The following is a 16,482-nucleotide window of genomic DNA, read 5'->3' as shown; positions in this document are numbered from 1 at the left end:
TTAAATCTCTTCTCTATTTCATTAATAGAGATATCCTTTGCCGAAAAGAAATCAATTGAGTTTCATTAACAACAAATAATCACTTAAAGAAAATGTTACTACACAAGGCTGGCTGTAGAGAACATGGTTTAATTAAAGGCAAAGCTGAGTTCAGCAGCTGCAGGTCTCGCACAGACAGACAAAAACACAAAAGAAGCTTACGACACAAACCAGTTTTCTCTGCTGGGGGTTCCCCTTCCCTTGAGGTTCTAGCCACAGCAGGGCATGTGTGTAAGGGGTAGGATGGGGAAGGGAGCCCTGCCTTAAAGATTCAGAAAAAAAACATTCCAAACACCAGATTTCTCATGCAGAAATGGGAGCCTATGGGTTGGGACTCTGGCACTGTGCAGAGTGTGAGATCATGAACCTGGTTAGGTTGTCTAGAGTGCAAGAATCAGTGGCTGTTCAAACACTGGAATGTTGCAGCTGCTGGGGTGCACAGCTCAAATACGCAAACTTGGAAAAAGGGACAGGGATGGAAGCTGGCTTGGGAGGGGGCAGGGAGGCAAAGAAGCACAACTAGGGAAAGAATTTCATCCTTGAGGGTTTCTTTTTTTCTTTTTTCTTTTTAGTTTTCTAAAGAGGTTTTTTTTTTTTTTTAACGCAATATAACCCAGAGCAGCAACACCGCTTGCACAGGGAGTTCAATTCCTATCCTAGCGAGAGCATTATCCCATTCAGCTTCCTTTCATATATAGTCTATTTGGGGCTGTTCCCCAACTCCAGTGTCACTTGTGGACCCCGGATGTGCTTTGCTCTGCAGCTGTTTTTGTGGCTCACAGATCCTGAACTGATACACACACGCATACATACTCCTGCATCTGCTGCAGTTTAAAACATTTAGACTGTTTCCATAGGTACCCTGGGAAACAAACAAAAAAAAAGTTCTTGTTTCCTATGCAAGAAGAGTTGCAGCCTTCCTTCTGCTTAATAAATATCAAGTACAACCTTTTCCCCTTTCTGCATCCTTATAGGACCAAGTTGGACTGACAGCTTCTCTGCATGGGTCCCTTCTTATGCATCTTCTGTTGTCTTGAACTTCCATTCTGAAACTGGAACTCTGTGATTACAGGTGTGTGCGAACCTGTGGACATACACTTATTGGCAGAGGGGACTGCCTATATTGTCCTGTTCAGACTAATTCCTTTGCTTCCCATTATCCTGCTAGAATTTTGTGGGATGCTGTATATGAAGAATAGAACTACAAGCAACCAGCAGGGTGAGGGAAGGCTAGAAAAGGGGGCTGGGAGGGGGGAAAAAAAAAAAGACACAGAAAGCTTCTACCTACCTACCTAAAGGAGTCAGGCTGTGAATGCACAGGCCAGCTTTGCCATTTCATCAGACTGGCCACTACGCTATCATAAAATGTACAGGAATCTGAACCATTTAACTTAAAACCCCACAGCAGCAGCGTGCTACCCTGAACAGAGGGCTGGCAGTGGCCACTGCACTTTAGTACTGCTGGAATCTTTAACCCATTCACAATTGTCCAGACTCAACCTTTGAAGAAAAGGTGGAAATGATGCTGGAGGGGCCAAATTCTCCTTCATTAAACTCCTTACCTAACCAAGGAGACAAGACACTTGCCCTTCAGTCAATTTACCACTACCCAACTCTGGCTGGACCAGTGACTTGAGGGGTGCTACACACTGACTACAAAGCACATCTGTGTATGGAAGAATTCAGTGTGATCTTACTACTGAGATAGTAATAATTCGAAATTTAGACGTTGAGGAATAAATTTCAACTACATTCTCAGTCAGCAAAGCTATAGGTAATAGATTCCTATTAGTTTCCCCAATACTGAGGAGGAGGATTGAGAAGTTCTCAGTGGCTTCTCCCATCTGCTCTTCTTTCCCATCTTTTTATTTTCCCACATGGCTGGGCACATGCACGATGGAGAAGGTGAGAGGCGGTGATATCAGGTTACCGTGAGACAAACAGCAGTCCCTCTCTCCCTCCAGAGGGCCCTGGTGGGATAGGAGAGTTCCTGGTGTTGGTTTTCCATTGCACTGCATACATTTTCGTGCATACTCAGTGGGTTGGTGGAGCACTTACGCCCTCCTGACAGCAAGGAACAGAAGAGAGGGCTGCCACGCGCACAGAACTGTGTGGGCAGTCCTGTAAACCCAACATGCCATGATGTATGGAGCTTTCGATTGCAAAGGTTGCCACCTCTTTCATTCTCAGTGCGGTGGATTCATGGCACCTTGCCCACGTTGCTGCTTTTGCTTCTGCTGCATCAACAGTTGCTCCAGAGCAGAAGGTCCAGGATGCATCATAGAACTGGACCAGATAGACTAAGCAAAGAAACAAACATCCCATAAGATGAAGTTGGAATCTGAAGCAGAAAAAGAGCATACTAAAAATATCTCAAGGCAGTGCCTACTCCCTCACCAACTTCTCTAGTTTTTCCTTCCTCTGGCTTACTGTTCTTCCTGGCCCAGTGTGGCTGAACCCACCCTTAAGCCATCATAAAATACATCCATAAGAATTTAAATTCTTTGCCACCACAGCTTCTCCACATACAAATGACAAATGTGATAAACATGTTGGATACTTGAAAACCTGTAATTAAACCTTAATTGTACATGCTTCACCTGACAAATGGTTCCAATATAATTGTCAAATAGCAAGAATCAGAAAAATATCATAAAGGGAATATCATTAGCATTTCAGAATTTTGCCATACATAGTGCATAACCTGACAGACAAAGCACAGAATCAATATGCAGCCCACCTTCAGGCTTTCCATAAGCACAGCTGATGAATCCTCTATGGATGGGCCATGGGCTGACCAGGTACCACTGTGGGTGCTGGTTGGATGCCAGCTACTCTCTGAAGAGGACGATGTCGCTGGGAGATAGTCCAGGCCAAAGCCTCCCATTGCTGAATGAGATCAAGAACAACAGGTAAGTGTCCCAGAAAACCACTGAAATTAAACTGACGCTAAGACCTTCCACTTACCTGGCTTATCTGTCTTCCATCGATCTGTTATCCTTCGATCCCTGTTGTCTGGGGTCCCAATGGGCCCAAAGTTGGAGAATGGAACTGAATTATGGTTGTGAGTTGGAGGAGAGCTTGGCAAGCTGCTTGGGTTAGAGGAATGAGGAGACTGGCTGGCTGGTGTTGAATGATCTATGGAACAGAAATTTAGAAAAAAGTCAACTCAGTAATTTCCTGATTTAACCTCCTAAATTCTATGTATGGTTCTGGTTTTATTAACGTAAGATCTGAATTCACTTTTATTCATTAATAAACAAATATATGCACGGTTTTGGACTTTGTGAGCATTATAGATATCAAGTTTCCTTTGCACCAAGAATATCACGAAGATTGCACATGGGTTTCCAGTTCTCTCTCCCCCCGCTCCCCCCACACACAGAGCCCATACACATGTATACAGACAGATGTAGAAATATAATGAGCAGGTGTATGCAGACATTATAACAATTAGGACAGTAGAAAGGGGAATTATTTGGAAAAGAAAAGGAAAAAAAAAAGAAGAATGTACATGCATTATCCTCAAGTTATATGCAGTAGGCAATGAAGGGAGTGTTGGAAGCCTCACCTGAGCTGGCTGGAAGAGATGGAGACCATGGAGTACCTTCAAAAAGAGAATAAAGTGAAGTCTCCTGGTGAGCCACTGATGGTGTGACCTCGGCTTTTGTGCTGGCATTGAGGTTTTTCCCATAAACTTCATTGAACATGCTGTTCGGATATCTTTCCTACAAAATTGAAGAAAGCGGGAATAAACTTGGGCCACACCAGACCAATCCAATACATTAGTACAATACATTAGTATTAGTGGAGTATGTCAGTTTTGCTTATGTACATTATTTCTGAAGTAGAGAAGATTTACTTCAAATTGCTATAGAAATTACAATAAAGGTGTCAAAACTATTTAGTTTAATAATGATAGTAATTAATAGTAAAAATCCAGAAATCTTTTTGTATTTTATAAGATATTTATCTATTTTAAATCCTGTTTTTTTCCAGCGATTCAAGGATGATACCCATAGTTCCTATTTTCTCTATTTTTATCCTGTCATTATGAGAAGTTCTATCAATAATGGCTGTTACTCAAGTAATTTTGTATCTGAAAATTTTAAATCCCACTGTTCCTGAACCAAGGACAATTTGTTAACCAAATAATTCCCAAGGTATGTTCCAAAAGTGAAACAAAGAGTGAAGAAGCAATTATCCATTTGTTATCTTTTCAGGGTCGCCTACAGAAGACACTACACATATTGCTTGCTGCACCTCTGTATGATTGAGGAGTCTGGCTTTTCAGTTAAGTTTCTGTTTCCAGAAAGGTGTGATCTGTTCAAAAGCAGAAAATATAGCAGAATGTACTTGCTTATAAGCAGTGGTACGTCCAAAAGACAGAGATACAAAAGAAGAGGTCTACTGAATGCAATGTTTCAGTGTTTATCTTTACACATTTCAGAAAAAAATCATGCCTTCAGAATGATATAAGGGATCAGATATGCCTTAGCTATAAGAAGAAATATAGCTTTTACTGCTGTGCCACCATTCTGGCTCCTAAATGAGAAATAAAAAATAGAACCATGTAACAGTTCTATATGAGGTTGAAACTAAAGAATCAGATTGCAAAACAAATGCCAGGTAATCAATGTCTAAACATTCATTCATAATATATTACAATTGTGAGGAAAACAATCAGCTCCTTTCAGTATCAGTAAAAAAACAAGCAGAATCAAATGTGCTAGGATAGTATATATTTAATTCCGTATGAGTGACAACATAGATTGCATCGAATTGTTTAGTCCTGGCAACTGAACACACCACTATCATGCCTCAAAACACACAGGGCATTAGGCCTAGTTTACACATGACAAAACTGTATTGGCAGTGTACCGTTTCAAGCTGTTTGAGGAACCTGACCACCACATAGGCTGTACAACTTCGCAGGATAAAATGTGCTGTGTTGTGCGTACATAGCATGTACACTGTGCAACTCCAGCCACAAAGAACTAGCATGCTACAAGGAAAGTTATAGCCTAAAATTATTTGCACCATGCAGTATTATTATATTGTATGGAGGAATATTCCAACATGAGAGCTCTCCCTGCCATCCAAAATAGTTCAGGCCAACAGAATTAACTGCTATCACTACAAACAATTTACAGTAATTTATGGCTTACGTCCTTGCCATCTGATCCAGAGAGATTCTTCTGCCTGGATGAGAGGGCAGGATGAGAATTCCCACCCCTGAGATGTTAACAGAAAGAGTATCCAGGAACAAGCCTTCTTGGCAGCAGCCCCCCTGCTCTGGAATAGCCCACCCCAAGAGATTAGGGTGGCTTTTCCCCTGATCACATCTCAGAAAGGAATTTCTGCTCAGGGGTATACAGATGTAGTCTGGATGCATGCTATAATGTTTCTTGGCTTTTTTTCATATTTACTGTCTTGAGGTGTAAGCCTCTCAGCATGTAAGTTCATGTACATATGGTCGTACAAATGAATAAACAAGTAGCACAAGAGAGAGTTCTAGGGTAAGTGGCATCGACACACACACACACACACACTCTACAGGCCCATTCCCATGACACTGGCTGAACTCAGCCAGCCTGTAGCTACCTGTGTGTGTGCTGAAGGTCTTCCAATCTCGGTAGCTTTGGTAAACACCACAGAATTGTCTGCAACAGGAAGCCAGCCTGGAAGCATTTTGGCACTCATTGAGGGGCTCCAGATTGGCTAACTTTGGTGTGTGCCTACTAGGCAACTGCATGGTAATTGTTGAAGCCAGCCAGTCTGGAAGCCTTTCAGCATACGGCTGCAGAAGCAGGCCAGGTGTTATTTGCCACCTGCCTGAGTAAAGATTTTGGGCAATGCATCCTGGAGAAGGGAACTGGTAGTGCTGCTTGATTGCTTCTCTCTGGCACTGGGTAGCCCAGCTCCTGGTCTCAGAAGCAAGGGAATCTCTATTGCTTTCAGAGCAGTTTGGAGGTGGTGCTTTGTTCAAAGCTCTACTAAACTACTCCTTCAAGCATCACACACTCCTAGCAAACTGACAAAGCTGTCCAGAAGAAAAGAGAAGAAGTTGTCAGTTACCTGATTAAGAGAGAAGCCTGTGAGGGATAGGAAAGATGGCGACTGTGACATCAGATCTGATGGTTTCTCCAACAGTGATTTCTTCAGGATATGGGAAAAAGAGCATTAGAGCTTGTTATTGATTGACAAGTCAGCTCATTTTTCTATATAAAACTAATTTGTGGGAACTGTCAGGGGGTGGGGGTACATACAGCATGCATGAGAACAGGAGTCATAATAAAGATCCTTGAATAACTTATTTTACTATATGATACAGGCGCTTAAAATAACCTGGGTAAAACAAATATGAATAACTTGATTAAACTGCAAATGACAGCAAACAGTGCAGTCAGTTGTGTATGTAGCTCTCAAAAATGGCAATTCATCTGGGAAATTTCATACTAAAAGAACATGCTTTAACACCTCATGTAATTTAGGAGCCATAAAATTGCAGTTTATTAAAGTATTCATTAACATACCAAGAGAGGTATACAAACTAATAGGTCTCTGCTCAAATATGAAGGCTTAATATCTGAATTAGTGTTTCCATAACCACAAACCTAGAAGTATTTAAGGTTATTTTTAAAAAAAGAATATTGATGCTGCAAATAAGGTTTAATACAATGAATATTTTATCATTAGCCAAAATAAGGGTATCATGTTAAATACAATCTGATTATATTAATTAAAACTGACTAATATGACTAATACCTATCTTGCAAGTCTGTTTTTGAGCGCAGAAAAAAAAAAAGTGAAATATCATATGAATGAAGACTACAGTTTCATTAGAAACTCCAATTTCATAGAACATGTAGCAAGTTCCTACATAATTCATCTCCAAGGAAAAGTATGGAAATATGTGAACAACGGGTGCTGGAATATCAGAATTGGAATGGAAGATAAATCACTGGTGGCAAGACATAACAATCCTACACAGCTCTAGGCTTTCCTCGTGAAAAGAAAATCAGAATAAATTACACAAAAGAGTAAAACAATTATGCAAATTCTCAATTTGCATAATCTTGGAAGAAATTTGGAAATTTCTAAGTTTGGATTAGCTAGTTAGACAAATTAATTTTAAAGATTTTTTTTTTTTAAGTAAGGTAATTGGATACACTTGGGGTTAGTGCCACATTTTGGTTTTAACTGATGTCAACTGGAGATGTATCTGCAGATAAAAAGCCACACACCTCCAACTGGCTAATAATGGAGGTCTTGGCCTGACATGTCATTAGGATTTGATTGCAAGGGATGCAATCAGTGCCAGCTGCATAATTCAAATCATTAACCCCAACTGGTAGCTGGGAGGTGAGCAGAAGTATCATTCACTCTAAAGAACCATTGGTCAATGATTAATAAATTTGATGGATTCTCTCTAAAGGTTTCATATTATTTTTCCACCCTTTTCTTCAGACAAAAATTACTTTGGTTTTCTGAAAGAGAATTAAGTTGCTTTAAGGAACTGGAAAGGCAGTTTAAGGGTAACTGTCAGAAGATACATCAACGTCAACTGAAAATTATATGGAGCTAAAAAATATTCTGCTAAGGTAAAAAAAATCCAGCATTGCTTATGGAAGCTTCAGGAAAAACCACTGCTCCTCAAATATAAAAGAACATCATACAATACTACAAATGGTTAAAAAGTAGCAATATTATGAATGTATCTTATGGATGACATGTTTTATCTTTACAGTAATAAAGGATAAAATATATCAGGTAATTGAAGGCCAATCTCTTTCACAAGTTCACTGAAATAAAAGTCCTAGAATGTTTATGTATGCATAATCATACTAGGTTTTAACAGAAATCAAGCATTTTATTTGATTGAATTAAAAAATTTACACCTGCACAAACATAGTCAGCAAACTCAATCCAGAACTGCAATACCAGAAACTAGATGACTCTGCTGGTAGAATTTTAACCAATTCCCTTCCCTTTGCAGCTTCCTGTACCAAACAGAATCTGCTCTGGAATACTGGGAGACTTTCCAAAATAGTACATTATTGGGAGTTGCAAAGGAAAAGAAGAAATGGCATCTATTGCTGTCCCATTCCATTACTTCAGCAGGGAGGCTCCCATGGATCCAAGCTTCCCATGATAAGGAAATCCTTCATTTGTCAAGGAATCCAACACATATTTCTAAATGTTTAGGTCCTTAGTAACCTTCATTCAATTAATCCACCCGACCACTGTGTTTACAAAGTAGGAACTATTTCTGAGAAACAGTGGCATTTCCAAAGACCTATCACAGAAAGTAAATGCATACAAGATCGTCAAGACCATGCAATGCTGAAGTATAATACTTGCTATTAATAATGCTTTGTGTAGTAGACTAATGCTCTTGAGTTCAGCATCTCATCTAACCATGCATTTCTGATGTTGAAATGAACAGTTCCATCTACTTGGGCCATCACTTTAAGGGAAATAATTTTTAGCCAATTCCACATGGGAGCTATAATATATAAATAGGCAAAAAGTTTATGACCATAAAGGAATTCAACCTCTGGGATCTCACATTTAAGAGACTTCACTGACTTCCCATAAAGCAATCTAGGTAAATATATGATATGAATACTAACAGGAAGAAAGAAATCCCAGTGATTTTATGACAATAGATTCTCTCTCTCTCTCTCAACAGTAACATTTCAATCAGGTGTTAAAAAAAAGGCTTTGGATATTCAGTAAGGTTGAAAATGTATTAAGATACATGATCTGTTCACCTTTTGTGGTAAATACATAAGATCCTTAATTAAGGATTTTTCTCCACCCCTGACCTTAGGAGGGATACAGGTATATAAATGTCATATATACTTAAAATACATATGACCTTTTTTATTTATGTCAAGTTATGATACCCCCAAATTAGATTCTTGAAAGATTAATCTATCAAGGGTTATTGCTTTTCCAATAATAGAGAACAATACTCTCCAACAGCAAAAGCTGGGAACAAACAAGAGGGAAAGCTGCTATTTTCATGTTCCACATATGGTTGACTAATGCAGTTTGCATGTAACCCTGATCTGACCTAACAAGGCAGTCCTTATTGTCTATATTAGCCAATATGAATATTTTTCATCTCAATCTTGCTTGAAGTGTCCCTGCCTGATCAGTGTTGAAACAGCTTGGGTAGCCTTCAAAAAAGGGGATCAATGGACCACATGTAGTTTATTTTCTACACTTCTTTAGAAGAATAATGTCTCATTTCATTAAAATTAAACAGCTGTGAAATGCTTACTAGGTGTTAAATTCATGGTTTTATTTCTAATCTTTGAATGCCTATTTTATTAATATTACAAAATATAAAAGCATATTCACTTTTGTACTAACACAGATGGAAAACTTAACTTGAAAGTTCCCTGCAAGCCAAGAAGCAGTCAGGATTTGGGTCGTGTAAGGTTGCAGCTTTCTGACTCTTAGACTGTAGTTGAATAAGAATTCCTGAGCAGTAACATGGTCAAATAGAACAACCCCTCTGGCTTTAGTAAGCTAGCACACCCATTCCTCCCCTCCTCCACTGAATAGATCTGGTAAGTCAAGGTGACTCATTTTCATAGAAAACCGAATTTGGTGGGGAATGGTTCATAATGGTCCCTTTTCCAGTACTTACAAAGAATCATGCATTGGGCCAGAAAGGAGCAACCTTGATAGAACATTATATCTGTGTAAAAGCTGCTTCCTCCTATAAGGTCTCCATTTCCCCCATTAAGACAGTTTCAGCAAGGAATATAGATTTCAAACCTTCTACTGACCTTGCAGGAAAAAAAAAAAAGGAAGATATGGCAAAATTAGAGCAAGAAGCAGCAGAATTAAGTCAAATACATACAAAGAGGCTTCGTCCAGGAAGAGAGGCGAGAGGCCCCAGCAGAGCTGGGTAAAGATCAGGAGGATTAGAGAAAATCAGCTCTTCCTCCTCCTCCAAGGCAGCCAAACTCTTTAACAGGTCCGGAGGAAGCAGAGGGGAGCTCTTGGGGTCCTAGTGACAGAAAGGAGCACAGTGAGATGCAGCATGGAAAGACAAGGAAGCAAGAATAGCAACAGACAAGCAAAAAGTTTAAAGGAACAAAGAGCCCATATAAAAGAATGCAAGGCAAGGGGAGAGAATGCAAGGATAGGTAAGCCAAAATGCAAAAGCAAGTCAAAGAGGTAAAAAGGAGGAGAAGACAAGAAGAAATTCAAGGGAGGAACAAGAAAAGCAGAGGCAATATACCTTCTCTCACTGTTTAGGAGTCTCTTTGCTTCCCTTCAAGTTTGAATGTATAAAGAAAACACCAGGACTGACATTTGAGGAAAATGTAGTCCCTACTGTCTGACTTAGCAAGTATGTGTAAAGTAAGACTTTTTATTGTTAACTGTCCAGCATCTTAGCAGTTCTGTAAGGTGTAGACAGTATTTTTGCTTATAATGCAAGATACATTTATACCACCATACAAATCAGAACTGGAAGATCTATAGATAAATACAATATGGCAGAATTCTCAAATAATGCAATACTATGATCCCCTAAAACGATAGATGAATTTTTGCAACCCGCAACATGAATAAAGCTAAATAAATAACAATACCTGATATATAAAACTGATTATTTTGCAGATGGCTAGATCTACGATTTAGCTATTTCTCAAAAATTACTCTTGGCTTTGTTCCTCATTCTGGCTTGGTTATCCTGTTGCAGGGTCATTCAAACAAAGTGGGAGCAAGTTTTGACAGTTTCCTTATGGTTACCACATAGAAACTAGAAGCACTCTCAAAACTTATTCCCATTTTGCATGCACTGCTAAAATATTTGTAATTCCCTCCATGTTGCTTGCAACTCCCTAGGGGGTTGCTCATATTTTGAGAATCTTTCCTCTATAGGGAAATTGGGCTTTTAAAAAAATCATTGGAAGTTGATGGAAAGTTTTCTGATCTCCTCCTCTGATCTCCATGAATACCATGGCTTCCTTCTTGGTCTATCAAAAATGGCCTGCTTTTTCCATCTGTTTCCTATAACACTGCAATTCATGCCTGAAATATATAGTACCCTGGGACAAATATCTCAAAACTGTCGTAGCTGGGATGAAATCCATTCTTTAGGTTAATGAAGTTAATCTAAATAAACAGAAGTAGATAATCTGATACATAAAATGATATTGGGCTTTATGGTATTCTTTACAATATTCCTAGCAAACTCTCACAGGCAGATCTAAAAAAATAAAATAAAAAAACCTTCAACATATTTGCAACTATTAACATGGAGCAACTGACCTCCTGCTTTTTCTTTTTTAAAGTAAAGTGAAATTATACAGGAGTAAGGAGATTAACAGTACCAGCTTTCTCTCTTATCAGTGCTACCACTGTGGATGTGCCTGTCAGGAAAAACCTAGACATATGCTTAGGAACATTGTCTTAATATGACTTTGAAGGACTACTGTAGTTAATCACTTTGTTACAGGTGATATTGTGCCTTGATTATTTCCCTGCACATGCTGTTCTCAACAATACAAAGGTGGAGGGATTACCCTTTCTTGCTTCATTGGTTTTAGACAGCTGGGCCAAAGAGAATTCCAAAGAAATACTGAATAATCGATCTCTGCTTTGCAGCGAATCACTAATATGGAAGTGCAGACAAGGCAGGTGTGAACTTTTACCCAAAGTTTTCAAAATAAATCTTAACTATTAACTGGTAATATCTATGTTTCAGAATTTTAGATTTACTACACTTATCTATCGAGGTGCCACCTTAACTCACATTTAGATCCATGCGGGAGTTTCCACTTAGAATTTCCCTGACAAAGTCAGGGAACAACTGACAGAAAACAGATTTATATTTGCTTTCTCTTCATTTAGGGAGTATCCAACCATTTAAATATTGATTTATACAATCTTACTGTGATAAAGCTTGAGAATGCATACATTACGTTTAACTGGAAAGTTCTGAGAGAAATTTATGCTCAACTTGGACTTTAGAATTTGCCACCAGATAATGATCTATTCCTATCCTTTTGTGATGATTAATCAAGGGTTTCATTTCAATTGCAGAGAAACAAAGACTTCGAAGGTGAGGGATTTTACATTTTAAAAACCTTATGTTGGAAATATTCAAGTATTCCACTGCAATTAAGCAGTACCTTATGATGATGCCACAGTTATTTCTTTATATATTGTAATATATACATATGTACATAATACACCCTGGCAAAAGATGCTGGAGAGAAGTGAAAATGAGGCAACGCCTGCCTAAATCATTGTACTGACCAACTTTCCCTTACTTTGATAACTAAGTTGCTTCCCAATCCTCTGCTCCATTTTCTGTGTCCTACGTCAATAAAATGAGCAGAGACTTTGTGCTGCCTGTCTTCCCTCAGAATTATTAGAACTGGCAGGAAGTTCCGTAGTCCTACAAACAGGCAAAATGTTCTGCGTCAGCCACTAAAACAGCAGGCAAAGTACCATCCCTGCTGCCATTGGCTGGTACTAATTGAGAGGAGGGGAGGAGTGATGGAGAGTCAGTTAAGCACATACCGCTGCAGTTGGCAGAAAAGTTGATCGTCATTTTGTAAAGTCCTTTGCTATGGGGAAATCAGATTCATGAGTTACAGTGTAATGTGTTGAACCTTTTCTTCCAGACATATACAGCCATCACACTATTCCCTTGTGGTATATTTAACATTATGCAGTGTACCAAAAAAGCAGGAAAAAATTGTAAGTTGGAAAAAATGAAAGAATTGGTAAGAGGAGAAAATACAGGCAAAACTAATTTATACCAACACCGTATCTCTCCATACCTTTCAATCTTTGCAAACCATCCGTGCTTCCCCCAATCTACATCACCACTTCACAGTGGTGCTCTTTGTGGTTTATCTATTTCAGGCAAGTTGTTAAATACAAGTGTTTAATGTGCCTGTGCATCACATACAATGCTGCAATGTTGAGTTTTCAGGGTTTATTCCTTTATTTGTTTAGCTTTGCAGTACATTTAACTGAAAAATACATGAATGTTAGACACTTTACTGCATGTTGACTTGCACACAGCATATGATGAAGTGAACAGATTTGAGTTCTGAAATGTTTGGCAAATTATGGAGTTGCAGGCTGGATGCTGAATGTGGATGAGCTGTATATGATGAAAGCAAAGCATGCATGAGAACCAACAGAATGCTTAATGAATGGTTCAACGCTGAGCAGGGAGTAAGACAAAAATGTGTGGCATCCCCTTGGTCATTTAATATATTTATGGATACATGTATCAGGAATGCTTGTTGTGCCATGAGAGGTATATTGGTTAAGGATGTGGATACATATGTACATTTGTATGCAGATGATGCCATGCTGTTAGCCGAAAACACTAATGGCTTGCTGAGAATTGAGGAGTATAGATCTAAATGTTAATGTAGCAAAGATCCAAATAGTTGTATTTGACAGGAAAAAACAGAGTGAAAAATTTCAAGTTATACTTAAATGACAAAAAACTAGAGCAAATAGATTGATTTATGTACACTACTGAATCCATATGAAAGACGTGAAACGGATGGAGAAATGTCAAGACATGTACTGTAAATGCTAGTAGACAGATACTAAGTACTCTGTCACATGGAACTAATTGTCAAAAGAAGCAAAAATGGCTCAGAGTATTCTTCTGCCCACTTTTTTCTATGGAAGTAAGAGTTGGGTAAGTCAGCAGGAACATAAAAATTTAATGCAGTGGGCACAGATTACTTAAGAAGTGTGGGTGGGTGCTGACTGAATGGGTGCTAAATTAATGAGCACTGAGTATAAAAGACCAGTAGGAAAGAAGCAAATTGAGGTGGACTAGTCATAATGAGAGAATGAATGAGAACTGAATTGCAAAACAAATATATGAAAAGTGAATAGGTCAAAAGGAAGGGGAAGACCCAGAAACTGTGGCTGGATAGAATAAGATCCTTAAAAAGAAAGTTAAGTTTAAAGAACAAAAGGCAGTGGAAAAAGTGTGTATTTGCGGTTACTTTATTATTCCCTTTCTGTTCTTTGCATAACATTGTTTACTCTAAAAGGGAACAGTGCAATGGCTAGACACATGTGTATGTCTTTTACAGAACTGTTGCCAAAAAAGTGTATTTTTGCTGTTTTTGATAGGCTGTGCTGAAGTAAACCTATTGTTGCTTGTTTGCTGACTGATAGTTAGCAAGTTGCTACTGGCATTTATGATAGAGCCCAGCAGAAACTACTAATACTTCTGTTTAGAATCCTCTGGTCACAAACTCCACAGTATCTGTCTGGTCTTATTTCTCAATACAACCCTGACTGTTCTTTAGAATCTTTGAGCAGGGCCTTCTTTTGGATCCTCAGTCCAGGATAACAGTCTCCAAATTGTGAGTCTTAGGGATTCAGTTCAACTCCCTTTGTCTCTGTGGAAATTTCATGGCCTTTAAATAGGGTGTATAGATATTTGGATATGATTAGTTGATTAATATAGGGTCTGACTGTTCCATCCTACTTTTATTTAGCTGACAGATTAACACATATTTTAAATGATTATGGATGTATATTGTCAGCCTTGTGAGGTAGACCAGACAGGAAACACGACCAGATGAGCTAATTCTACTTTACTGTAAGGTTACATTAACAGAATCTTGCTAGTCTGAAAGTACTTCTCTTCCACCGTCTCCTTTACAGCCCGAGAAACTAGGGAGGGTCTCTTCTGAGCCTCTTGCCCTGCCCACATTCCTGCTGTGGGCTAAACTGCCTTTTATCTGACCGTTCCCTTGGCTGTATCTCTTTGCCCTGTCTTCCAAGGTCATTCCCACATACCATTATATATATACATTGTCCTATCCTAAGGTGTTGTTCTAAATGTGTTGGTTATTTTAGTATAAATATTTGTTTGCTAGGTTCTGAGCTGATTTTATTGGATTGATCTGAAATTATTCTGAGAGGTTTTGTACTACGCCTTCATAAAGGGGCATAATTATGAACACAGAATACAAGAAACATTATGTTTGCTCCATTGGAGCACAATACCCTTGAAATATCCCAGTGGAATGTCTTAAGTGGGGTTGTTTTGTTCTGAGCTTAAAACAAAACAGCTTGGGATTATTTTGGTTTCATGCACACCCTGCCAATTAACTCTTCATAACAATAGTAGGACTGTGGAACCATTGAGCCAGAAACGCAGACTCATCCAATGAATGCCAAGCAAAACATGGTAGGAAGACAGGACTGGCCTACGCACCCACTCTTATTGCCACTCTTGCAAGCCATCAGAAACTGTTCCATTTGTGGCATAAAGGAAACTACTTCCTATATTCTGTGGTCAACTCTTAGTTTACCTCAAAACCCATCCTCGACATTGGGTCCTGCTCTGGGCGGAAGACTCCTTGTTGACGTTTCCCTCTGCGGTCCATGTTAGCTTGTTGCTGTGCCATCACAACACGGTTATCAGCCATACCATAGGAGTCCCAGTAAAATTCTGGCACCTTGACCTCTGAGGGATTCTGGTTATATGGCTCCATAGGGAAAGGCTTCATTTTCTTCTCCAGAGGCTGCTGTTGTTGCAGAAGGGGAGGCTGCAAGGAGTGTTCAAAGAGTTTCACAGGATCCTGGCCCTGATGATAGTACGGCTGCTTCACAGGCATGATCTTCCCCAATGGGCCTTGAACCTGAGAGGGGTTCCAGAGCTGCTTGGAGGAGTCTGCCTGGGGATACTAAGAATACATATCCCAGCATTCAGCATCATCAGCAATAGAGAGCCTCTTGATAAGTGACTGATTTCAGGTTCCAATAACCAACCAGAGCAAACTGAATATCATACAAATGCCAAGCATACTCTGATCCAGAATTAAACAACAACCCTCAAGCACGATAGGATAAGGAAGAAAAAGTTTTGCTCTTCTCTATGCATATGCTGTACACTGGGTACATCATCTTATTATAAAAATATATTCAATGCACAACACGATAAGCAGAATTACACATTCAATTCTACAAAGCAAAATTCACAAGTTTACAGTTTCCTTTTGAGATTAAAGTTTCCAGACTTCATGAGCAGAGAAAAACTAAAGAAAGCTTTTAGCAGATAGAAACTACAAGACTAGCATTTTAACATTAGGACTCATTTCTTTCAATGCAGATACAATAAATGTCACAGTTCTGCAAGCACTACAGTGTATGTAAAAATACGTTTAATGAATCTTTCAAAACAGATAGTCCCCTACTTATGAACGGGTTACATTCCAAGAGACTGTTCATAAGTCCACAAGCAAAAAAAAAAAAAAGGGGTGGAGGCAGGAGGCAGGGCTGGTGGGGCGTGGCACGCTCCATTGGCGGGCAAGGCAGGAGACCTCCGCCCCCTCTCCCCTGTCCTCTGTCAGTCCCCCTCTCCTGTCTCACCCAGCAACGGAGTGCGCTGCATAAACTAACCCTTTCTGG

General features: G+C 39.3%; 1 protein-coding gene across 2 annotated transcripts in view; it reads right to left on the bottom strand.

Moving 5' to 3' along the window:
• Window positions 1–109: 109 nt before the first annotated feature.
• Window positions 110–16,482, bottom strand: part of SMG7 (SMG7 nonsense mediated mRNA decay factor) — a 69,476-nt gene continuing 53,103 nt past the window's right edge. Inside the window, exons 17-23 of one of the 2 annotated variants that reach the window (XM_088128474.1) lie at window positions 15,384–15,758; window positions 9,920–10,069; window positions 6,118–6,198; window positions 3,611–3,767; window positions 3,007–3,177; window positions 2,780–2,928; window positions 110–2,339 (exon numbers count right to left, since the gene is read on the bottom strand). In XM_088128474.1, the coding sequence (XP_087984600.1) occupies window positions 2,226–2,339; window positions 2,780–2,928; window positions 3,007–3,177; window positions 3,611–3,767; window positions 6,118–6,198; window positions 9,920–10,069; window positions 15,384–15,758 (1,197 nt within the window). In that variant the 3' untranslated portion in view covers window positions 110–2,225. The remainder of the gene's footprint in view (window positions 2,340–2,779; window positions 2,929–3,006; window positions 3,178–3,610; window positions 3,768–6,117; window positions 6,199–9,919; window positions 10,070–15,383; window positions 15,759–16,482) is intronic. The other variant, XM_088128475.1, reaches the window with a different exon arrangement.

Source organism: Python bivittatus, unplaced genomic scaffold (genome assembly GCF_059951505.1).
Source record: "Python bivittatus isolate LINGU-HERP-01145 unplaced genomic scaffold, Pbiv_v1 ctg000700_np1212, whole genome shotgun sequence".
NCBI classification, from domain to species: Eukaryota; Metazoa; Chordata; class Lepidosauria; order Squamata; family Pythonidae; genus Python; species Python bivittatus.
Note: the sequence above shows the minus strand (reverse complement) of the source record. Positions and strands in the feature narration are given on the sequence as shown.